Source organism: Schistocerca gregaria, chromosome X (assembly GCF_023897955.1).
Source record: "Schistocerca gregaria isolate iqSchGreg1 chromosome X, iqSchGreg1.2, whole genome shotgun sequence".
Classification (NCBI taxonomy): Eukaryota; Metazoa; Arthropoda; class Insecta; order Orthoptera; family Acrididae; genus Schistocerca; species Schistocerca gregaria.
Window position 1 is genome coordinate 589,702,997 of NC_064931.1, and position 24,753 is coordinate 589,727,749.

The following is a 24,753-nucleotide window of genomic DNA, read 5'->3' on the forward strand; positions in this document are numbered from 1 at the left end:
GGTGGCGGTGTTGCCAGAAGGGAGAACAACTGGAGCATATGATGAACAGACAAAGCAAGGTGTTCATCGTTACACAGCCACCTTGTTATTTGCAAACCCGCAGTATTACACATTGCAGTCTGTAAATTAACATTATAATTACTTTATTTTTCAGATACATCGATCAGCCAGTTGGCAGTATATACAACGTCACCGTAGAGGCGAAAATCGACAACCAGACTGAGGCTCTGAGACTCGGAATACGCGTCACAGAGTACAACCGGTTCCCACCTGTCTTTGAAAAAGCCAGTTATCAGTAAGTACAGCCACTGCACTTTTTTGTTAGTTGTAATGCACAGAGGCTGTGAATCATAACAACAGCATTGGTACAGGTTTTTCTTCAGATGCGTGAGGTCACCTTTCTTTGATAAATCAATAACAGCTTCCAAAATTTACATCTGTCTGAAAATTTATTTATTTTCGCTATTAGAGGAGAACACTTTAGCACTTACAGGAATGTTCGCATGAGTAAACTAAATTTTATTTCTTAAGTATAACTGTTTATTATGTATGTTTCCTCGTGTATTCAGTATTTAATGTATTTCAGGTAATTTTAGCTTTATACCTTTTTTTATAAGTTGTCAAATGTAATGCCTCAAATCTGGTAACTGCGGATTTTCTTGCGTCTATCTATATAACGAAAAAAATAAGGGTATGTGTTTCGGAGCCTAATTTCGTCTAAATGTTCTTATTCATCATCATCGATCATGTATAGGCGTCAGATGTATTCTACTGAACGTAGTCACTATCTTTCCACATCACTTTATCCGTGAAGCCTACCGTTTATTAATTGTAACGTCTGTCTGTCAGTTCTCATCTGTCTCACCTGAGCTACCTGTTCTCCCTCTGATTAGTTGTTATGCCATTAATTACAGTTTTGTGGAGTTGCCTTCTGATATCTTCATTTGCCTGTCTACAAAGTCTTGCGTGTCACTATCTGTATAACTACCATTTTCTCGAATTACGTGCTTATTTGAGTACTTGCATTATTTTTAAAATTCCCAATGATTGTGTCACATGTTATTTGATATCGTCAAATAATTTTGCTCTACGCCACTTCTATTAAACCGGGGGAAGCTACAACCCACGTAGGTTAAAACTTAATCCTTGTTCCAGAGGTTTGTTCTGCAGTATGATTTTTGACCTAATGGCTCCTCGCCATAGAATGCCAATAATTGCTTCTGCAATGCGAGCCTTACAGTAATGTTCTTCTGTAGTGGCACATGGAACTCAGTTTCAATTTCACCTATGAGGTGTTCCTATGAGGAAGGTGTTATAAAACTATTATTATTAATCTTCATACTCAGAGGCCCTTTTACTACACCTGTGTCCTAGGCAGTTCCGTTCTGTTCCATGTCGACAGCCTTTCCTGACATTAATTGCACAAAGTCATATTTCTTTACACCACGAAGCACCATTTAAAGACACGAAAACTTCGAGAAGACAAATGGTGGCGCAGATAGAAAATTAATTTCACAAGAAAACAAGGCATGAAGCTATGCTAAATTACTACCTACTAAGCTAGCACATTCATTACATCCATACGTTCGCGTGAGATATCAGCGTGAATGTTTAAGAAGATTCCAACATGAGATTTATTTATACCGTGATCTGTCAATGAAATACAGTTGGAGTGAAAATTAAATGGGACAAAAGGGATAATTTAAAACAAAATTGCGCTCAGCTATTCAAATCACTTTCAGTTCTGTAAAACTCGCTACGCATTGGGAAAAGCCATTCATTTGGCAGACGGCCCACATTGGAAAAACGTTAAGTACACAATCAGCTTTAAATATTTAAATGCCTGGTGAGATGCGGCCCGATTTCTCTTTATAATTTCAGGGCGCTAGTTTTGCGCACATAAAACAATTGCGTAGCTACCGTTCTCAAACAAATTTCTTTCATTGGTCAGTGCCAGAGTTGAGAGAAGAGAGTGAATCTAAATGCACATTATAGCAATTTCTACTGGGTTTAAATGTAATTGCACACGTTAATATCTTATTCTATAACATGGGCACGTAAACAGTACAAACATGACCAGCAGGAACCCAGCCATAAGAAAGTTTTAATATGGATTTTCATTTGGGCCAAAATTGCACGAGAGAAAATTAACTAGGGGGAGGGCGTGACGGCATTTTTTTTACTGTGGTCTGTGTCTGGCGGGTTGCGGTGGCGACACTTAGTATGCAGCGAGACTCTTGGGGGAAGCAATGATGATCAAAAGACCGCAACGCGTCAGTCAGCTCTGCTCACAAAATAATTTGGGAAGCCTTGTCCTTGCAAGATGGCAAGATAGAGAGAAAGCAATATGAGATGTAATCGTTGTCTGCGGCATCCCTTGTCTAAGCTCGTGCTTTGAACTGTGGCTTGAAGGCCAGGTCTTTCCACCAATATGAATTGTCGTTACTGCTTGCGAACGATAGCCTCCCATACGATTATTGCTCACTGACGTTCGTGGTCGAGGATTTAGCAAATTTTATTTTCTTATTCATCTTCGTGGGAGAATGATTTTCTTGTCGGCACACTCATTAGCGTGAACTACGACTGGGGAGGCAGAAGGCTGGGTGGGAAGTCGTGAACGCCATCTACCTTTGAATCGTCACAATTTTGTTCTGAGTGATACCGTATTTAACTGTTTCTCTGAAGTGGGTTTTGGTGACCAGTCCAGGATTTGCCGAAACTGGAGTGGAAACCGACTAAAAACCACATGCAAGCTTGACGATGTGCCAGCCCACAGTCGTTAAACCGCCACACGGATTCAAATCCGGACCTGGCTCACATTCCCTTCTCGCAAGACAGCGAGATACGCGTCACGCTATGCGAGCAGGTCAGTTTAAGTTACAACTGAAGTCCCTGATTAGTGAACATACAGATTCATATATTTTCTATCCACTTTCGAGAGTTATTTCCATAATGTCAAACTCTGAAGGGCTAGTTCTCCATTCCCTGGAATTGCGTCTTTTTTTCCACTCTAGTGTGTGCAGATGACCAGTCAATTTTATCTGAGTACCTAGGTCAACACTCGTCGCGACTGACAGGAGCACTTCCAGCGTCTTAGCTCTTTAGCCTTGTAACTGATTTCCGAATCTTCAACAGTGATAATACAAAATTCCTTATCTTTTAATCACGTGACTTCCACGGCATTCAAAGAAGAAGTGTATGCTGCACGCCTAGTAAAAACTATATACTGCAGATCTAATTACTACCGCCATCAGTAAGCTCACAAAAAGTAAAGTAAAACTGATCTATCGCTGCCGCGTACCTAACTTAATTTAAAATGTAGCGTAAGCACCAACAGTCCAACCGTTTCTTCTTTTCATAAACTTGTTTTTGGTTGCTGACCATTGATTAAGTAAGATTATCAGTGTGTTACCTTGCTATGACTTCGTTGTACTGGTGAGCGAAATCAAGCAGTTACCCGCTTCTTTAATTTTACAGGGGATATTATGCCACAAGCTTCCTTCCTTTTGCATATTCACTTTTGGTTTCGTGCTTCAGGAATGTTTACAGGATGTGAATCAAACTGCATGCCGACATTTTTCTGTTATAGCTGCTGTAAAGACATATTGTTACCTAAAGTTCTGTAAGCAATGCATGTGCACTGACTCGTCCGCGAGGAGACGTTCAGTAGCACATTATCCTGTATCGCTGCTACAATATTACCACTTTCTACACGCACGCGGTGTCTTCAGGCACTGCTGCCAAACTTTTGTCACACAGTGCAGTAAAGAGACGTAGTTTTTAGGTATATGAAATACCTGTGAATGCGGAAACTTTGAATGGTTATTAACGGGTGTATGGTTATCTGGTGAGTGATTTGCAAACAGAAACGGGGGGAAGTCAGCCAATTTGAAATTCTGCAGTTTCATGTGCCACAAAATATTCTGGGTCGCCACCCGATTTAATCAAAATTTGAAAAATTTAATATAAGAACTGACTTAATCACTGAACTGATAAACATAATTACCGTGTTAATTTTAATAAAAAGATCCGGTGAATACACGGAATGACCATATGGGAACAATTGAAGTACAGCCGTTAAATTAAATAATTCGGAGGAAGCAGGAGCTTAAGCCTCAACAAAAAGAATAATATAATCAAAGTCTACAAACGTAAGGCCTGCCTTTTGCGCTTCAGAAACGACGGGTGGGATGTATTAAAAGTACTCTTACAAAATGAGACTTTTTTGGGAAACAGTCATCACGGTTTAACATAGTTTTTTAAAATTGCCTGTTATTTCTCACTTATATTATTATTATATTGAGTGCTGTGGTACATTGTGGTGATAATAAAAGGGATCTTCGGTGCCCATGGGAAAAGTTCACACACAAGAACAGAGATAAAAAGTATTTTCACCATCGCAGTAACTCAGAGGCTCAGAGATTCATTCCTATCGCTATGATTGAATTATTGTGGATAAGAATACTATGGAACATATTTCGATAAAGAAATTTATCTGAATCACGTTGCACATCAAACTAAGCTACACTAGCGCGAAACAGCAGCAAATGCCGTAAATATTCATGGACGAAGTAAATTTATTAAAATTCGTGAAAACTTCAAGAATACAAATGTAAATCGTATAGACACAAATAACAACAGAATATCAAGCGTAATTAAGAATAAAACTTGTTCAAGATGGTGCTGAAATAACACACGGTGAAATTACTACCATGTGGTATGGAGAAAGCTGCACATTCTTACAACTGAAATGAAGTGGAAAGTAGAACAAATAAAACATATACACACGAGAAAAGTTCACAAATACATTCAAGTTAAAAGAGAAGTCAGACAACAGAATTATAAATCAGTGCTGGAGTAACGAACTTCCTAACCACGTGTTCTGGTTACACAAAGCAAAAATTGGAAAACTTACTAAATACAGAAAATATACTCGTGACTACTCTCTGAAAAGTATAACAGTTGGATTACAGAACTTGAAAATGAACTAGGAGATCAAACGCGTACATCAGTTTCAATAGCTGTACACCATCACACATTAATACATTCACCAGCGCCAAGTCGCTTTTAAGAGTACCGTCTTCACTCGCCAAAGGTCCAGGCCCGAGTTACAAAGCAGGCTCTCCCTGCAGCCAACTTCCCCCAGGTTTATGTGAAACCTGATTTTTTTGATATATTGGAATATCACATGCGATTTCTTTTGAATGGAGGCAGGAAATAAGATGCATGGAAAACTACACATATGTAGATATCTCAAAAATAGTCCGCTCCTTTTCAGTATTATACGTGTAAAAAAAGCACATTCTGATATGTCTTCACATTTTTATTCGTGACGAAGATTATTCTCATTGGTCTAAACAAGAGCACACGAAGCCGGGTGTGCAGCGTCGTCTTTGTCTCTCTATGTCTGTGAAGATTTACACATTCCATGCGTATTATCTAAATTCATACCCACGAGTTTATGTTTGACTAAATATCATTGAGTCTTTGCATTTTCCGTTTCAATCTTCCCTTCTCATTTTCCACAAACCAACACGTACGAAGACGTGCTGGAAAGCAATGCTTCCAAGTTTTATATCTGAAAACTCCAACAGTTTTTTCAATAAAACAAACTTGATTAACATTCTACATCGACATTCTTCATGTCTACATATTTGCAACCTTCTGCCGCTAGAGGGCTCCTAACTGTAGAGTGTAACACAGCGATGTGCATCGTAACAGTGACGGTTCGTGAGTTTTGAATTCGAAGACCTCGTTCACATGTGGAGCAGCCTCTCCTTCAGCATGGCAATGCTAGCTCTCACACGAGCGCTGCAGCATCTGCAACAATCCGACTTCTTGGCTTCACTGTTATCGATTACCACCCCCCCCCCCTTACAGTCGCGACTTGGCCGCATCCGATTTTCATCTGATTTCACAACTTAAAGAGCACCTTGGAGGACTTAAGTTTGATAGCGACGAAGCGGTACAAGCAGAGAAGATTTTGGCTCCGTCAAAAAAGTCGAACATCCTACAGTGACGGCATCAAGAAATTACTCTCTCGTTGGAAGAAATGTGTTCGTCGACAAGTTGTCTATGTTGAGAAATAAATATTGTAGTGTAGAATGTTACGAAGGTTTGTTTTATTCAAAAAGTTTTAAAAGCTTTCAGATAAAAAATTCTGGTGCATTACTTTTCAGCACATCCTCGTAGACTGTTATGTGTCAGGTTTTCTCTGCGCGATTGATTAACAGTGTGCTTCCGGGTGTTCTGGCGAGTTGTAGTATCAATTTTATGAACAATGTTTGGATGTCCCACCCAGCCGTCTTCTTCGGGTATTGAGAGTTTTGCGCTTCTGTATACTTTCTGGCTCTACTCGAACCAGATTGGCAACTTTTGTTGGTCTGATGATACTATTTATAGACGAGTTCGATTCGCAACGTCCTTTCATACTCTTTTGTTTTCCAGAGCTCGCACTGACATTCGGTGAAACGCAAATTCTCTCAGCGTTTTCCAACGTTGTTGCATGTCATCGCCGAGGAGATTTTAATAAATTGTGTGTTGGAAACCAAGTATTACTTAAAATGAAACCACTTTCCCTGTTTATATAAGGCTTTCTGACATCTTAATTTCGGTAGACTCCTTAATCATTCTGCAATATGCATTCGTCGTTGGCACCTCCGTACCGGTCTCATCGTATTTCATTTCATGATCCTGACAAAGAGATTGAAACTAAGAGCGAGGAAGAGAAACCACAAATTGTCTATCTACTTTTGTGCTGGACAAATATCCGGGAACATCAGTAGGTCCCTATGGAAACATAGAATCTAGTGTATTTTACCTCGATGATTTACGATAAAACGTATTCTTTATAATGTTAAAGATGATCTAGGTCTCTAAAAGCTGGGTGTGTATCGCTTTCCATGGCATGTCTTACGCAGAGTAGACTATCAGGACAGTCGAAGCGGGACGAAGGAAACATTTGCAACATATCCGATTAAAACAACAAAGCAAATCAGCTATCTCCGAGCATTGCCAAACATTTATACGAAATACTAAGAGACCAGTATCGTGGCGCAATCGCCAAGTTTTTAGTAGGAGTAATTAAGAAGTCCATCGAAATAAAGATACCAGAAAACCTAATAATGAGGGTCGGCAGCTTCTATTTCAATAACGCTTGAGGTCCGGAACTCAATTTATTAGAATCTCGTCCGCTGACACATTCACCAAAGTTGTAAAACGCTAAGGGACTTGCGTATCGCAAAATACCATTGTGAGCTCTCAAAAGAAAAGGCATGAAGGGGCGTAGTGGGCGTCCAGAGTCGAACGGTGGCTGGTGAATCGCTTCCGTAGTGGGTTGTGGAGCAGGGAGACAAATGATCACGAAAGCGTGCGATGAACCCCCCTAGGTGTGGTTGCAGCGGTATAGTGGGTGCGTACCAAGTGGATGCCCGACCTCCCGTCATGAGAACAGCATTTTCTTCTAATCTTTTATTCCATGCAAAAGTACATCAATGGCGGTGCTAGGTGGCGATCCACTACCCCAAGGCGCAGGGAAGACTTGGTGTGTGAAGCACGCCGGGATCAGCAGACGACCTTTTGTTACGGCCAAGCGAGGCGACGTGGTTAGCACTCCAGCGCGGTGTGGCGCTATCTCAGGACCCAAATAAGGGCGATATGCGACAGCCGGAGTGGGGGCCTTGTCGACGGGGACGAATACATAGCTCAGTTCAGGGTGCACCACAGCTTGCGGAATCTGTATGTGGGCCGCAGCGTGGATGGTGGTGGCTCATAGCGCTGACGTGTGCCCCCACAGATGGTAACTAACAGCAGCTAGGGGTCCATGCATCAACTATGAACTCCTAAGGTTGGTTTGGGCTGTAGTTATACACGTTCACACTCATCGCGGATAACAGTTCCCGTCAACTTTATGCAATTGATCGCATATATCCTGTAAAAAGGAGACGAATAAAAACCGACACACCACGAGTGAATTACTCAAATGGAAGGGAAAGCAATAGATGTGACTACATTTACAGTCAAACAAATGATTACAATTTCAGAGAAATTGGGTGGTTTATTCAAGAGAAAGAGCTTCACGAATTTAACAAGTCAATAACGTGGTGGTAAACCGCGGCCCTTTGCAAGCAGTGGGAGTTGATTGATAAAGTTGTTGGATGTCCTCCTGAGGGATATGATGTCATACTCTACCCAACGACCGTGTTAGATTGTCAGAATCCCGAGCTGATTGGGCCCTGCCCATAATGCTCCAAACTTTCCCAATTAGTGAAAACTCTGGTGACCTTGGCGGCCTAAGTAGGGTTTGACAAGCGCGAAGACAAGAGTAGAATTTCTCGCCACTGGCAGGCGGGCATTATCTGGAAGAAATGAAGGTCTAGGATAGCTTGCCATGAGGGGCAACAAAACGGGACGTAAATATCGTCGACATACCACCGTGTTGTATGGGTGCCGCGGATGACAACTAAAAGGGTCCTGCTGTGAATGGAAATGGCTCTCCAGATCATCGCTTTGGTTGTCGGTTCGTATGGCGGACGACCGTCAGGCTGGTATCACACCACTGTTTGCGGCGTCTCCAGACACGTTTTCGCTGGTCATCGGGGGTCTGTTCGAAGCTGAACTCATCAATGAAAACGACACCACTGCAGTCAATGAGAATCAAGGCCGAAGACGCGTCTGGAGGCTCCCCAGACAGTGTTGGACTACTAACATGACTGTCGCCCGCCATACGACCTAACAACCCGGAGTGATGGTCTCGGGTGGCATTCCTTTTCATAGCAGGATCCCTTTGGTTGTCATCCACGACATCCTTAGAACACAGCGGTCCATCGACGGTATTCTACACCCCGTTCTGTTGTCCTACATGGCAACCTATCCTACGCTTACATTTCAACAAGATAATGCCCTACCACCCACTGCGGGTTTCTACTGCTTGTCTTTGTGCTGACAAGGTCACCTGACCTCTCCTTAATTGAAAACGTTTGGACCATTAAGGGCGGGGCCTTCCAATCAGCTCGGGATTTTGACAATCTAACGCGCCAGTTGGACAGAATTTGGCAAAATATCCCTCAGGAGGACATCCAGAAACTCTGTCAATCAGTGCCAAGCCGAATAACTGCTTGCATAAGGGCCAGGGTTTGACCATCGCGTTATTGACTTGTTCAGTTTGTGAAGCTCTTTCTCTTGAATAAATCTTTAATTCTTTCTGAAATTGTAATCATTAGCTTGTCTGTATATGTAAATCAGATCTTCTGATTTTTTTCGATTGTAAGTTATCCGTCAGTCCGTCAGGTGGCCTACCAGTTGGAAGACACGCAATCAGCAAATTTCAGACTTATCACGGACAGCAGACAGGCAATTAGCGGAGACAGCATCGGATGGTGGCAGCCCGTCATCATATTTCTGATCGTAGACTGGCGTAGATTTCCCACCATGGCTGGCTCCTTCCTGCGACTGATATTGCATGTCTGAAATTGGTAGTATCTACGAGAGCTTGTTCGGCTGTTGGTTCTGAAACGATTACACGTTTCTCTCGTAAATCACAACAAAAGCAACCGTCACATCAGTGCCCCAGCTTTTCCAGTGTGTTAGCAGTTGCACAGTCCTGTTCGTGCCCTAAGGGGGTTGTAATTTCGCCTTTCAGGAGCAGTTTCCGTAGGGTCAGCATCAACCGCTCACGGTATCTTACGCAAAAACAACCAACCGACCCCTATACTATGGTCTCTTGCGTCGTTTTGCTTTGACGCCCTCTGCTACGTCGGTCAAGGGATTTTTCTGCTGGCAGAGGTGGACCTGTGGCGTAATGTACCTCCCCCCTCCAGAAGATCCAGTCCACTGGATCGTAGACCGCATACATCCCGGGAAAACGTCTTAGCAACACGTTTCATGGCTTGATATGTATCTTCAACTGACTAAGAGTACCGGCATTTCACATGTATTTATTTATAGATGTGCCCGAGACTTTGTACGTATGGAATTTATTTATCACTTATAAAGCTTCTTTATTTACAATGTTTGAAGTAGTATGATTGGGGTATGAACGAAGAGCTTGTTTGCTTTATTAACACGGGATAGAGTCGTGTAGAGCTGGCCGTGAGAGAAGCAACTGACACGAAGTTCCACTCCCGCAACACGCAATGTCCGCCTTTGTTTATGGTCATGGCATAACATAAGCTCACTGGGAATTGTACATGTTTAAATCGAAATAGTAAATTTATTAGAAATAAGTGCGATTCGGAGTGTAAAAATTTCGCTCGTCTGTGCCACTTTCCGTCAAAATTTCCGCATCTATGACATTACGTTGGAGATAAGTAACGTTAAGACTCTGCGAGTGAAGGCTTCTGAGGAGCGACATAATGCAAGGCGCTCTCGATTAGAGTTACATCGCGCCTGGCTTTCGGAAGGAGTTTCCAGAGAGCGAGTTAAAGTACGATGTTCTCGGCTGCAGAAATTCTCGCCTAGTGATCCTCACTGGATTCCTGAGACCGCATAGTCTTCAGTCTTTTAGCTGTTTTGTTGTATTCAGAAGGAATCGACTGCTTTCTAGGAATTTGTATTCCTAAGTAAAACTAAATCTTAACTTAATGAGTAGACACCCAATCACAAGACAAATTTAATAAATTCGTTTCTACTAGCAAAGAATAAAAATAAAATCTGTCAAAATAAGAAAAGCAATGACATTAAGTTTTTAATACACAAAGCGAAATAAGTAAATCCATGTATCCTAAACAAGTAAACTGGTTGCTAGTGTGTATTCGTAAATATACGACTGTATTACTTACTTCTGTTACTGACGTAAACTTCCGAAAACACACCTTTCACTGAGTTAAAAGAAAGAGTTAACAGCGCCCTCTATTGGTACTTCGGTGTATCACGCGATGATGATTAAACATCACAATTACTAATCTGAGCAGCCGATTTAGATAAAAATTTAACTTACGACATCTTTTTTTCGTGTTCTGATTTTGACGGAATAAAACGCCAATATGTTCTCCCAAGCTACGCACAAGTTACCTGTGAAAACCCTATGAAAATGTGTCTCATAGTTTTGGAGATTAACATGTTGATACAATCAGACGGGCAGACGGACACGACAGTTGTAGATAAAACTTTAAATCACGGTATCCTTCTTTCCTGTTATCTGAATTTGATAAAATAAAGACTGTACGTTGCCCTAAGCTACTCTCAGGTTATCTGTGATAACCCCATAAAAATTTGTCTAGTGGTTATAGCGATTACCGTGTTCAAACCGACAGTCAGTCAGACACTGCTGTTTTACCGTTTTATTATTGGTATAGATATAGATAGGTACATTTCGAGTCTCTTTATACTAATCCATCGTGACCACTAGATTCATTGTCTACTTACTTATCTAATCATTATTTTATAAGGTTGATTCAGTCAACTGATAACAGAGGCACTGTGACCTCTGGTGGTTGAGCGATTTTCCGCCTAAAATATATGCAGGGTGCACAAAGCAGAGTCAGAACCACGATGGTGCATGAAATTGAGACACTCATCACTATGTCTCTGAAGCATCGATCATCACGGTATTGCTGCTGGAGCGTATTATCCACAGTATTGTGTCCCTGTTGAGTTCCAAGAAGCCACTGAGATAGGTTTCATTCTAGTATCGGACTACTTCCTGTGGTTTATCGGCCAGTGCAAGAAAAGTTGTGTCATATTCACCATGGTGGCCCAAATCATGGTAGCCGGAAGATGAAAAGTTGGTCCTGAGATGTCACAATGTGTGTTGTTAAATAGGAAACGGCTGCCTTCCAGCTCTGGTCGTATTGCATCGACAGGTCCACCTTGCTGATGGCAGTTTTCAACAAGCACTTTAGGTTAAGACATGCAATATATCCAATGTACGCCTGACCTTTTGAAAATAAGGTTGTTGTACTAGAATATCCCATGGGCATCCTTCTGCTCCAGCTTTACCAGAAATAATTATGCCTCAGATGCTTCTGCACTGGTCAGCATCACTTGTGTTGGGCATTTCATGACCCACCCTCTGCGACAACAATGGTGTTCATTCGTCAACAAGGACTTTCTTTATTTCCTCGGAAGCTGACGTTACCTCTTTCGTCCTTACCTCTACATATTTCCCCAAGGCCTCCAAGTCTACAGTGTACTAATGGACTTTAAAGCATTTGTATCATAAGCCCATTCCTGCTACTGGAATGGGATCAGCAAATATAATCGAAAATGGTTGCTGTTAGTTTCTACCATCGCAACGTGATTACGTAATGAGAGATTTTACTTGGTCAGTGTGGCAATAAACTGTACCTTGGCCGGTGGCAATTCCTTCTGCCAAAGTTATGCACTGTCTGGCTTGGCTAGCACTTGGCTGGGTCACCGTCGGGGTCTGCCGAGTGCTGCTGACTAGCAGCGTGCACTCAACCCTTGTGAGGCCAATTGAGGAGTTACTTGATTGAGAAGAGCGAAACCGGTCACGAAGACTGACAACGACTGGGACAGTGGTGTACTGACAATACGCCTCTCTGTATCCACATCCGGTGACGGCTAAGGGTGAGGATGACACGACGGCCGGTCGGTACCCATGGGCCTTCAAGGTCTATTCGGATTTTGTTTTGTTCCTTCTGGGTCTTCCATAACCCAGCTTGGAATCTTTCGTGAGTAAAGCGCAACTGCCCACGCACAGCATTCAGCCTCATTACTTCTCCCTCCAGTCATTGATCCTGGGATGTGTTTATCCCCTCCTCACTTGAGAGGTGCGGCAATGGTATCAGGATGCATATCATGGTCATCCTTTGTGGTGACGCTACCTTCAGAAAGGGAAGCTTGAATATCTCTCCCTACTCCTTACTGAAGAATTACAAAAATAGCCTTCACATCATGTATATTGGTAACATATCAAATGAAAATGAACAAACCTCCAACCCTCCACGTTATCAAAACAGTAATCCAAGCAAAAAAATCAGAATTATACAAACAATACATAGCCTCATCAGCAATTATTCCCAGTGATCCGTATACTTCCTATGCACGTAACCACATACAATGAACACTCTAAATTATATTTCACCAATTACATTACACCAGTCTTCCTACTAAACCCACTCAAATTACCGTGTTTGTCATCCACTTTGTGAATCACTTCTAATTCAAACTCAGTTTTAATGCCGACCAGGTAAGCCTACACAATGGATCCTTTAAACCTAACAACCATTTTAATGCCTCGTGTTCTATCAATACCTTAAATTTTTACAATGCAGATAACATCACAAGTATGTCTTACTGTAAATCGAGTTCAACTTGTCCTGAGTGGGAGAGCAATTTTTCTCAGCCTTCTTCAATTGCTATGTAGCTAAACAATTGTATGCTCCTATCTTCTTGCTAAGAACACAAACCACTGCATAGTTTTTTGCATCACACAATAAAATAAATTTGCTTTCATAATCCAGGGAGACCAACACTGAGAAATGTGTTAATACTTCCCTCAGTTTTTCAAATTCAGCTTGACATTTTGCTGTTCACGGCAACTTCCTTCAAAAAATGTGTGAGTGGTTTTACAATATCTGCAAATCCCATTAAACACTTAGTATGGTAATTAGCTAAATCTAAGAATGATTGTAACTCTCTGCTCATCAGTAGTACTGGGAAACTTCACATTGTGCTTATAAGTCATGGAACCATAATTACTCCATTGTAACTCATCACATGTCCTGAGTAATTCACTTCTCATATTGATACTTAAGGTCAGAACGCGTGGAAAACAATCTCTTGAAGACTTCTTTTAATCATTGTACATATTCCTCCATATCTTTTTCAATATGATAATATCATCCAGGTACACCGTCCAGTGTCTCAGCTTCAAATCCCTAAACACTCCATTAAGCACGTGTTGAAATGTGGCTGGCGCATTTCTTAAACCAAACGGCATTCGTTGATACTTGCAATGATCCCAAGGAACTGTAAATGCTGTCTTTGGTCGATCCTCTGGCACTACTTCAAATTGATGGTAATCACTTTTCAGGACTATTGTGGAAGTGCGTGTACACTGTCCCAAGTTATCAAGGCTCTCCGTAATATTCGGTAACACATATGCATGCATAATCGTTCTATTATTCAAATAGTGATAGTCGCAACAGAATTTATATTTATTTGTACTGTCTGATGGATTTTTGATAATGCAACAATCAGTGCTCCCCAGGGACTATTATTCTCTTCAATTAAGCCATCGTTCAGTTGCTGGTAAACTCATTCTTCCATTATTGTTTATAAACTATGGGGTAACCTATGTGGTTTCTGACATTACGTAATTTATCTCCTATCAGAATTCTGTGCCATGTTATTGAGTTTGTTTGCAATAGGCCACGAGTATTGAATAGGAGTTCTTACAATAGCTTTTCCAAGGTTACCCACTCTGGTCCTTTCAGATGCTCCCCTTTTGTAAGTAATGCAGTTCTACCGGCGAATTTCTTACGGCTAGACACGCTTGACCCACTTAGATCATCCTCATCTAGAAGGTCTAAATCCTTTTGTCAAACGTACATCATTGGCATCAAAATTATCTACACCAACTGGAATCACTCACTCGCCATCCACTTCCTTGATATGTACAACACTCTGCACATGAATCATCGCGCTGCATCACATTCTTCATCCTCGTCTATTGGTTCCACCACATACAATAAGTTCACAGATACGTCCATTCTCATGTTCCCGGAAAGTAATTTCACAGTGCCTTGTGGCACTTTATCAAGCGATTCAAACTCTTAATGTCTTTGCACACAGTTTAATTGGTTCATCCTCTACAAGCGATGAACCTTGTGGCAGTATGTTACCGACAACTACTTCCCCACCCGGTACAAAGCTGCACTGACTTCTCACATTGGCTAACAAAGGTAAATTTTTCGTGATGTTTGTGCATGAAACCCAAACCTAGGCTCACACAGCACATTCCAGTTACATGGCACAAAATTCATGTAATCTCTCAGAACAGTTTTGGTTTAACCTGAAAATCTAATATCGCTGAAGCTAGCGATTTTACGTTATTTGAAAGGCGCCAAGTGATCAACATTTGAACTTAGTGTGGACACCAGACATGAAGAAGTGCAGACAGCATCAGGCGGTGGTAGCTTGTCAGCCTTTTTCTAGACACAGAGTGGCGTAGACCTCCCGTCGTTGCTGGCTGCTGGTAGTGAGTAATACTGCCTATCTAAAATGGGCAGTACATATGCGAACTAGAGTAGATATTGCTTTTGAAATTGTGCACTTCTCTCTCCTAATTCACAACAGAACAGAGGCACATGACTGGTCGTTTGGCGACCATGATATCACTTCCCCAGATTTTCCTTTCTATCAGCAATTCACTGTTATGTTTGTGCCATGTCGGTGTAACAAGCTCGCCTTTCAAGAGAAGTTTCTGGGGTTTCACCATAATTTACTCACAATATCTTACGCAGTAACGTCTAACCAGCCCCTGTAGTGTCGCTTCTGCTCATTCTGCTATGGCGTCCCCTGGTAAGTCAGTCACAGATTTTTTTTCTGTTGGCAGAGGTGGAGCTGTGGCACGGAAACAGCAATTTAAAATAGTAAACAGTGTTCTCCCAACACTCAGCTGAATTTATTAACGCGTAATCACTATCAAAAGACCTTGGAGTGTCACTATTATGGTCGTTATTTAATGAAATTATCAGTTTCTCCAGAGAACTTTCGAAAATATGTATATTCTGCCATGCATTTTTTGAGAGTGTCGTCCAGTCTTCAAAGCTGATTTTTCGATGAGCTTCGTCGTTAGTGCTTACCTTGCAGGAAAAGCAACATTTTTATTGCTATTGGCAATGTAACCTTGAATTTGAGCCCACATCAATCCCAATGTGTCGAAATCTCCGTGATAAGATCGTAACTTAATGACTGTATAGCTACTCGGCTTTTGTCAGCTTATCGAGTTCCTATGTGGGAAGTCATAGTTTATAGATTGCCGGCCGGAGTGACCGAGCGGTTCTAGGCGCTACAGTTTGTGCAACCACTACGGTCGCAAGCTCGTATCCTGCCTCGGGCATGGATGTGGGTGATGTCCTTAGGTTATTTAGGTTTAAGTAGTTCTAAGTTTTAGGGGCTGATGACCTCAGAAGTTAAGTCCCATAGTGCTCAGCGTCATTTGAACCATACTTTATAATTTAATATCAGTTCAATAAGCTTCACGTTTTTAAGATATCACTTAATTCGCAGTTTCTATGCTGAAACCGACCAAATGCCTCCTCCTGTCATTTTGTCATGGCAGGCGCTTCAACAAAACAAATATAAAATAGTAAGGACCACCACCAGGAACAACTGTTGACGATTTTCCAACATTTGGCACTAACGAATTCACGAACATTGCTTTGGACATGAAATCCTTCAATGGGTACGAACCACTTAGTAAATTCATGAAGATTTTTTTCTTCATGATATTATCCAGTCTTCTTTGATGTAAAAAACAGGAGACAGCTTTGGAGTAAACCTTGCGAGATGTCTGTATGAAGAGAAATAAGTTTGCAATTCTTATCCGAAGGCATTGCAACTGTTCCGTTGATTGTGCCGTCTGTGCAGCCCTGCTTGAGAAAGTGTCCAGAATTGACTACAGTTTTATCAAGCAATACCACTTCATGGATTTCAAGCCATGGATCTGCCTCCATAATCTGGATGGCCAAGCAACTCTATGTTCTACACTGATGAGCACAAACGCTATGACCACATGCTTAATGGCGTGTTTGTCCATCTATGGAACGCAGCACAAAAAAATGATTCAAATGGCTATGACCACTGTGGGACTTAACATATATAGTCATCAGTCCCATAGAACTTAGAACTACTTAAACCTAACTAACCTATGGACAACACACAACACCCAGCCATCACGAGGCAGAGATAATCCCTGACCCCGCCGGGAATCGAACCCGGGAACCTGGGCGTGGGAAGCGAGAACGCTACCTCACGACCACGAGATGCAGGCAACGCAGCACATCGGTGGTTCTGTGTGGCACGGATTCGACAGGTACTTGGTAGTTTCCAGAGGTAGGTGTCACCGGATTTCTAGGTACAGATCACGTAGATCCCATAAATTACGGTTCGGTGGTCTGTACCGCGGAGCTGGCGCCCTGTTGTGACCCAGATGTGTTCCACCATAATTCAGATCAGGCTAATGTGGTGGCCAAGCTACCACTATGATATTCCTCAAACTACTGTAGCGCTATTCTGGCCTTGTGACGCGGACAGTTATCCAGCAGGAAGATGCCATGGCAATCTGGAAAGACGCCAAACTGCAAGGGATGAAGGTGGTCCGCAATAATGTACACGAAGTCCACAGATGTCATGGTGAATTCGATTACTATCGCAGGCCCCATGGAATCCCAGGTGAACATTCCTAGTAGCATAATATGGTCCCCATAGGCACCCATCCTCCGTGCGAGATATCTTTCGAGCATTTTCTGCCTGGATGAAGATGTATGTGTACGCTAGCATCAACTTAGTGTTTCAAGAAACGTGTTTAATCCGACCAGGTGTCACGGTTCACGCAGCAGAGGCGGCAACCTGTGGAAGATCTACCGACAGAGTACAATCCTAATGTAGGAAATATTGTTATGGAACACACCGTTCAGAGCATATTTTTGAACAGGATGGCTTGCATCAGATGACTCCTGCGACTTCCCATATTAACCCAACATTCTGTTCAATTATATCATTAGGCACTGTATCCTCGTTATTGGAGAAACTGATCTATGGTCCAATGTCGATGTACAATGCTCACTGTAGTCGTAACTGAAGAGGTCGTTGGGTCAACATGGGGACACGTAGGGATAACTGCTGCGGAACCCTGTGTTCAACAGGGTGCGCTGAAGGCTCTGCATTCCAAATGTATTGTCTGCACCAGCATTGTTCTCTGCCGATAGATCGGCCCCAGATCGCCGCCTATGCTGTTCTACAGAGTGGACAACCCTACACGTTCTTCGCGTACACACAACACCTTGTCACCTACTCGTGGTTTCGCGTTCTTTAACCTCTTTCCGTAGATGATCACGACTGTTGCACGCGAACAGCCGAACATCTTTGAATCTCAAGATAAAGAAAGTAACTTGAAGAACGAAAACAAAACGAAACAAAAACAGAACTAACAGATCCTTGCTTTGCTTTTGAGGAGGTTTCTCTCAGCACTAGGGCAAATACAGAGTCAGCATCAAACGTCCCACGCGACAAGAAACGATAGCAAAAGAGTAGGTACCCAGAATAGCAAAACAACAACCCAATGAAGAAATGAAATAGGTTCGCCCACAGTATAACATGAGAATAGTATAAAGCACCAAAGAGCAATAGGCTCTCCATTTACCAACATTTTTCCTGTAGGGAAAGAATGAAAAAATCACCCTTTCCTAGATGGTCGTTCCCGGGAGCCTTCTGTGGAAGTCGCCTATGTCAGTGGATTTCCCCAATTGCGGCTTGTACCGACGACTGAATGAGTCTATATCCGCCTACTTTCGTTACCGTGTTGCTTGCCCGTAACGCTACAGGTGGCATTCAGTCTCGCGGTGAGCAGTAGTAATAATGTTTTGGCTACTAAGAGTAGCTCTTCTCTTTCCATCAACAGTTTACAATTATAAAAATGTCCACAGTGAAATATCATGCTGTCCATAACTGTAAACAAAGATGAACGACTCTCTTGAAAAAGATGTGCATCCCTAAAGGCAATTAACTCTTATTTCAAACACTTCTGCGGAGCGACGTCCGTGGCACGCTGGGGTGGATCGCACCCCAGAGACAACATTTGTCTCAGCAAATAATCTGTTGAATACTTTTACTTGTAAAATTTTTATAACTTCTTAAACGCATAATTTTTTAAGTTATATCGTTCATATAATCTACAAATACAATAAGAAATTCAAGTACCGCAAAAACTGAAAAATATTACTATTTAAAAAATCAGAACTTTCTTATGTTTTTATATAAATGGCTAAAAATTTAACAGAGTTCTTCAACAGATAGTACTACAAGAAAAAATAGTATATTAGTGCACTGATATAATAAAAGATATTTACTCTGGAAAATAAATTGGAGGTATTTCTTGGAAAATTGAAAATTCTGTTATTATCAGAATAAGCAAAGTGTTTAGTGTTCAAACACAATATTCATACGATTTTGATTAGAAAATAGAAGTAACATGTACATAATAACGAAATAATATAATTTCTGTCTAATTTATGTATCTTTAACGTTCACACTTATCGCAGATAACAATTTTTGTCCACTTAAAGCAACTCCTCGAACATGTACTCCAAGATAAAAAAAAAAAGCTTCGCAACACGAGAGAATTATTATAATGGGGCGCAAATCGGTAGATGTGATGTACATGTGCAGACAAACAAATTATTACAATTTCAGATAAATTGGATGATTTATTCAAGAGAAGGGGTTCACAAATTGAGCAAGTCAATAGCTCGTTGGTCCACTTCTGGTCAATGTGCGAGCGGTTATTACGCTTGGCATTGTTTGACAGAGTTATTGGATATCCTCCTGAGGAATATCGTGCCAAATTCTTGACGCTTTAGATTGTCAAAATCCCGAGCTGGTTGGAGCGTTCTGCCAGTAATGATCCAAATGTCCTCGATTGGGGAGAGATCCGACGACCGTGCTGGCCAAGATAGGGTTTGACAAGTAGGAAGACAAGTCTTAGAAACTCTCACGGCTTTCGGGCGGACGTTATCTTTCTGTAATGTAAGCCTAAGATGGCTTGCAACAAAACAGGGCGTAGAATATTGTCGAGGTACCGCAGTGCTGTAACGGTGCCCACGGATGACATCCAAAGGAGTCCTGATTTGGAATGAAATGCCACCCCAGACCACCACTCCTGGCTGTCAGGCAGCATGGACAGAAATATTCCCTTTCGTTAAGGCTTTGGTACTGGAAAGTTAGTTTTTAACTTATATTTCTGGTCATGCTCCAAGATTACACATGCCTTCTTGCAGCTTACATGGTAATGCGTTGCTTCGCCTTAAAATTCTCGCGATAGAGGCACCAGAGTGGTTTTCCCAATTAACTAGTACAAAACATCACTCGTTCTCATTTTTTGTGCAGCAGCCCAATATCTGAGTTTTCGACTTATACCTGTACTCGTTTTGAAATGATCTATGAAACCTTCTGAGTCTTCTTCTTAGTATTTGGATGGTTCTATACGTCAACAGACGGTCTTTGCTCAGCTTTTTACTATTAATGAGATACACATATTAGCGATGATGCGGCCAACATTGTACGGTACTTGCGTACCGATTTCTAAGTAAACATGATATGAGTTACATTTAGTAACGATGGTGTTATGGCCAACATCGTACACTATTTAGCAGGCACGATGTGAGGACTGTTGTTAGTCAATAGAAATCGGTAATCAGTAATTTGTAATTTTATTTTCTAGTGACCAACACCATTAAAAATTTTAACGCCCGAAGTATAAATAAACAATTAACTGACTAATTAGCTGGTTCGAAACAGAGGAACAGTTATTCCACAACTCCGTTAGTAAGTGTCGGTGGTGATGTCACGGAACTATTGATGCGAATTGAGACATTACATTCTTTCGGATAACATGACAGTAAAGTAACTTTACAGATAGATGTGTTATGCTAGGACTACAGGCAGTTTTAATAGCAAATGCTGTTATTAACATTAGGCCTGGCGGGAAGTGCTTGTAAACTAGAGCGACTTACGTTTGGTATAGTCCGTGACAAAAATAGGCTACACATAAAAAATATACTTCGCTGGTGTCAACGCTTTATTTACTTCACATTTCTTTAAACTCTGACCGAAAGTAGATAGCACCTTCCCCTTTTAAGGCTACGAGATTTTGTTTTCACTGTCACAATAGACAGTAATCAAACAGTATACAGCTATCTCAGTTCTGAAGAACTGCCACTTCTGTACTTCTCTGTAGTACCCTGCTATCAGTTCTCTCTTTTGCTGGGTACCTTTGCTCATCGATTTCAGTATTTTCATTAATGGTGCTCTCTGCTTTTTCCTCTAAGAAGATACATGTGCAGATAACTAATTTTGTTTAGCGACGAAGATGTTTAGATATGTGTAAAACATGTAGGAAGTTGCTTACGCCGTTAACAGCATACGGATTTCCCACGCTTTTTCGTTTTCGACACACTATCAATATTGTTTCAACAGTATATATTATTTGTGCACAACGAAATTGCAGACTAATGTTTTAGGTTTGAAGATACATACCAATCATCTCTAACGAAAGTATGAACAGTTTTTTTAATCAAGTTTTGAGATGTCTTATGTGACGTTTGGGACCAACTGTGTTTCTTTGGAGCTCTCTCTGTAGACGAGATCACAAACATACGCTAATACAGAAACCTTAGACTCGCAGTTCACAGACGAAAACCATGGAGGTGAAACGAATTTTCATCACTAGAATTTGGCATAGTGCTACCTACATGACACTGTTGAGTGTTATTTTCTAGGAGCTATTAGCAAAGCTACTTCCTTCGTAGTATTAAAGGGAAGTCAGCAATGTGTTGGCATCGAGGTCACGTTCTCCCTTTCTTATATTTCCATAATCACTCACAACAAAACAAACACCCAATATTACATTTTACAGCCACTTATCACGTCATCGGGAGGTCTGAGGGCAATGTCAGGTCACTTTGATTAAGAACTAGTCAAGAATAGGGAGTATAAGGAATCTGTCAAGTATGTTTTGTGCAGAAGATATCTATAATCAGAACCACACATACGACTTCGTGAGCCCCTGATTTGGAGGAAGGACATAAATGATGTAAAATAAGCTCTGACGTTTTCGTCGCTTAGATGAATGCAACTTCATTGAGCTATATTCATTGATTTTGCCATGGCGGCGTAGTTACAAATACAAGGATGAGCTAAAACATTAAGACCACTGATCACCCCGAGAATGAATGCCACTTGGGCACGTCGTGATATGAACCGCAAATGCGAATATCCACAAACATAAGTAACTTTGGTAAACAACAGATTGTTATGTCCCGCCACCTAGATGTGGTAGTGTTGTGACCATTTATGGATATGGACGGTGTACAGTGAAACCACGAGTAGGCGAAAAGGTACCGGTCGTTCACACGTCACAATACAACACGGAGTTTTGAGGCTTGAGCGTTGACGGCGATCTGTGGCAGATCTGACGACAGACAACACTGGTGTAGGTGTACGTTTTTCGGAGCACCCTATCAAATGGTTCAAATGGCTCTGAGCACTATGGGACTTAACTGCTGAGGTCGTCAGTCCCCTAGAACTTAGAACTACTTAAACCTAACTAACCTAAGGACATCACACACATCCATGCCCGAGGCAGGATTCGAACCTGCGACCGTAGCGGTCTCGCGGTTCCAAACTGTAGCGCCTAGAACCGCACGGCCACTACTGCCGGCAGCACCCTATCCAGCACACATTGTGATCCTGAAGGTCAGTAGGAAACGACCCAAACATTTCCTTGGTTACCCAACGACATCGTCTATTGCAACTGCAGTGAGCACGAGATCGTCGAGACAGTAAGGTGGGTCAATGGAAACGAGTCGTTTGGTTGCATGAAGTACGTTTCTTGTTACACAGGGTCAATTGTCGAGTATGAGCTTGCGGAACACCTGCTGTAAATGTTCGTCGCGCCACTGGCACACTCAAGTTGCTATGGGGGACGTTCACTTGGCTTCCATGGGTCTTGTGGCAGTAACGGAACGCACCGTGACACTTGTGGACTATGTGAACATTATTGCGGATCATCTGCAACCCTTCAGGCGTCATGGCTTGCGTGATGGCGATGCCATCTTTCAGCAGGACACGTGTCCCTGTCACAAACCCAGAATTGTGCTGCAGCGGTTTAAGGAGCATGATACTGATGTCGTGGTCATTAGATTCGTCTGATGTGAACCCGATGGAACACATCTGGTTCGCTATAAAGCGCCAGCTGTGTGCGCACAAACCACCGGCGCGAAATTTATGAGAATTGCGTGACCTGAACGTTGACGTCTCGTGCCAAAGAGAATCGCTGCTGCACTGCTTTCCAGAGAGGGGTAACTCGCTATTTAGCAGATTCTCATCAAGGTTTGGCTCATCAGTATAGTATAGTGACTGTTTGATGAAGTTTCAGTTGTATGGACAGTCATTTTGAATTTCCTCTTAATAATATTTCAGTCTGAAGTCTTATGGCAGCCATTAGGTGAGTGAAAGGCTGCTGTTGGCCACTTATTACATCACGTGATTTCTTAATGGTCAATTCATTTTAAGCTCGTTGTTGTTCGGTATCTTTTATCACTTTCGTGGAAATGCAAAGATTGTGTCTGAGCTTTTAAGTGTAGAATAACACTCGAAAGTGTAAATAAATTGCTTAGAGGACGTTTCGGCCAAAGTAGAATTAGTGGAACTAAACAGCAAATATTCATTAATTCGTAGAGAATAATTTATATTTACGCAAGATATTATCTGTTGAAAGGAGCCGTCATAAGCAATTTTAATACTTGTGCCGGCATTGCCTCACATAAAATTTTCGCTATAATAGTATTTCATCGTCTTTATTAGTTGAACAGCGTCCTTTTTTTGTTTCTCGCTTTCGGTGTGATGTTGTATTGTGTCACTATTGGAGCGCCCGCTTAAAGTTCTCATATTTCATTGTTTGCCCGCCCATCGGATAAGTGGATTCGTCCGGATTTTAGCAGGATCCTAAAAGTTTTTCGCTCCCTTGGGAATTTTTTTCTTTCTCTCCTGTTGTAGTGGTGAAGTTGAGAAGTTGTGCGAGCGCGGAACATTGGATGATGCAGAACTTTGTTCCGCGGTCTCTGCAGTTTTGTATGTTTAACGCTGCGGTATTCCCCACAGAGTGGCTGCGCGCTCTTTTACGTGCCTTCATACACACGTTACACAAAGAATACGTATTCTGTCGTACTTCATAATGTGAATTGCAGCTACATATAAAATATGTCACTCATTTATGTGATTTTCTAATGTATGGTATCTTTTGTTATATGGGACACGTTCACAGTGTTCGATGTACTACAAGCGGTATGAATCCGTACCAACATGTACCTTCGTCTACCGTCTCTCAGGCTGAATTTGCCACAAGGGATACTTTATTTTGCGTTTTATGGATCTTTTAAAACAACTGTGACACATTTTATTTTGCTTTAACGGAGTGAGTGTTTAGGAAATGCTGAGTAATATTTCAGAATATTTTATTCTCAGCTAATAATTTCTTTACAAAGACATATCATTGTTGCCTAAAATTATATATTGAGAAAAGATTTTACTTTTCCTAAATATTTATAATGACAGCGCATATTATTAGGTCAAACTATTTGATAGATTAAAACTTGGCTTGGATTGAAGCTCGAAGAGGAAATTTCGCCCTCACATCACATGTCATAGTCCGTCTCGAAGGTTCCCTCTTCCATTACCACTCTCCTACACATCCAGACTCTTTAGAAATTGTGTTGAATACGTTACTGGGCTAGTACTTGTGAGAAAGAAAACATTATAGTGAATGGGTTGGACACAGCCTAGGAATCAAAGCTCCATGCTAGAGTCCCTGTCCAGAACACATTTTCCATCTGTCTGAAAACGACATTGTTGCAGGCAACCCGAGTAGCACTATCCTAGCAAAATCTGAAGGAGAACTCACGATGAGTTAGGAAGGATAAGGGGAAGGCACTGACAGATCAGGACTGTGAGACGTTATGACTCAGTTGGTAACAGCGACGCCCGTGAAATCGAAGTTTAGAGTTATAG

At 41.6% G+C, this 24,753-nt stretch overlaps 1 protein-coding gene across 2 annotated transcripts in view; it reads left to right on the top strand.

Annotated features, from left to right (window-relative positions):
- The window catches only part of LOC126299061 (uncharacterized), a 1,316,522-nt gene that overhangs the window by 832,428 nt on the left and 459,341 nt on the right, over nucleotides 1-24,753 (top strand). For both annotated transcript variants that reach the window (XM_049990731.1, XM_049990732.1), the window contains one exon: nucleotides 155-295. In XM_049990731.1, the coding sequence (XP_049846688.1) occupies nucleotides 155-295 (141 nt within the window). The remainder of the gene's footprint in view (nucleotides 1-154; nucleotides 296-24,753) is intronic.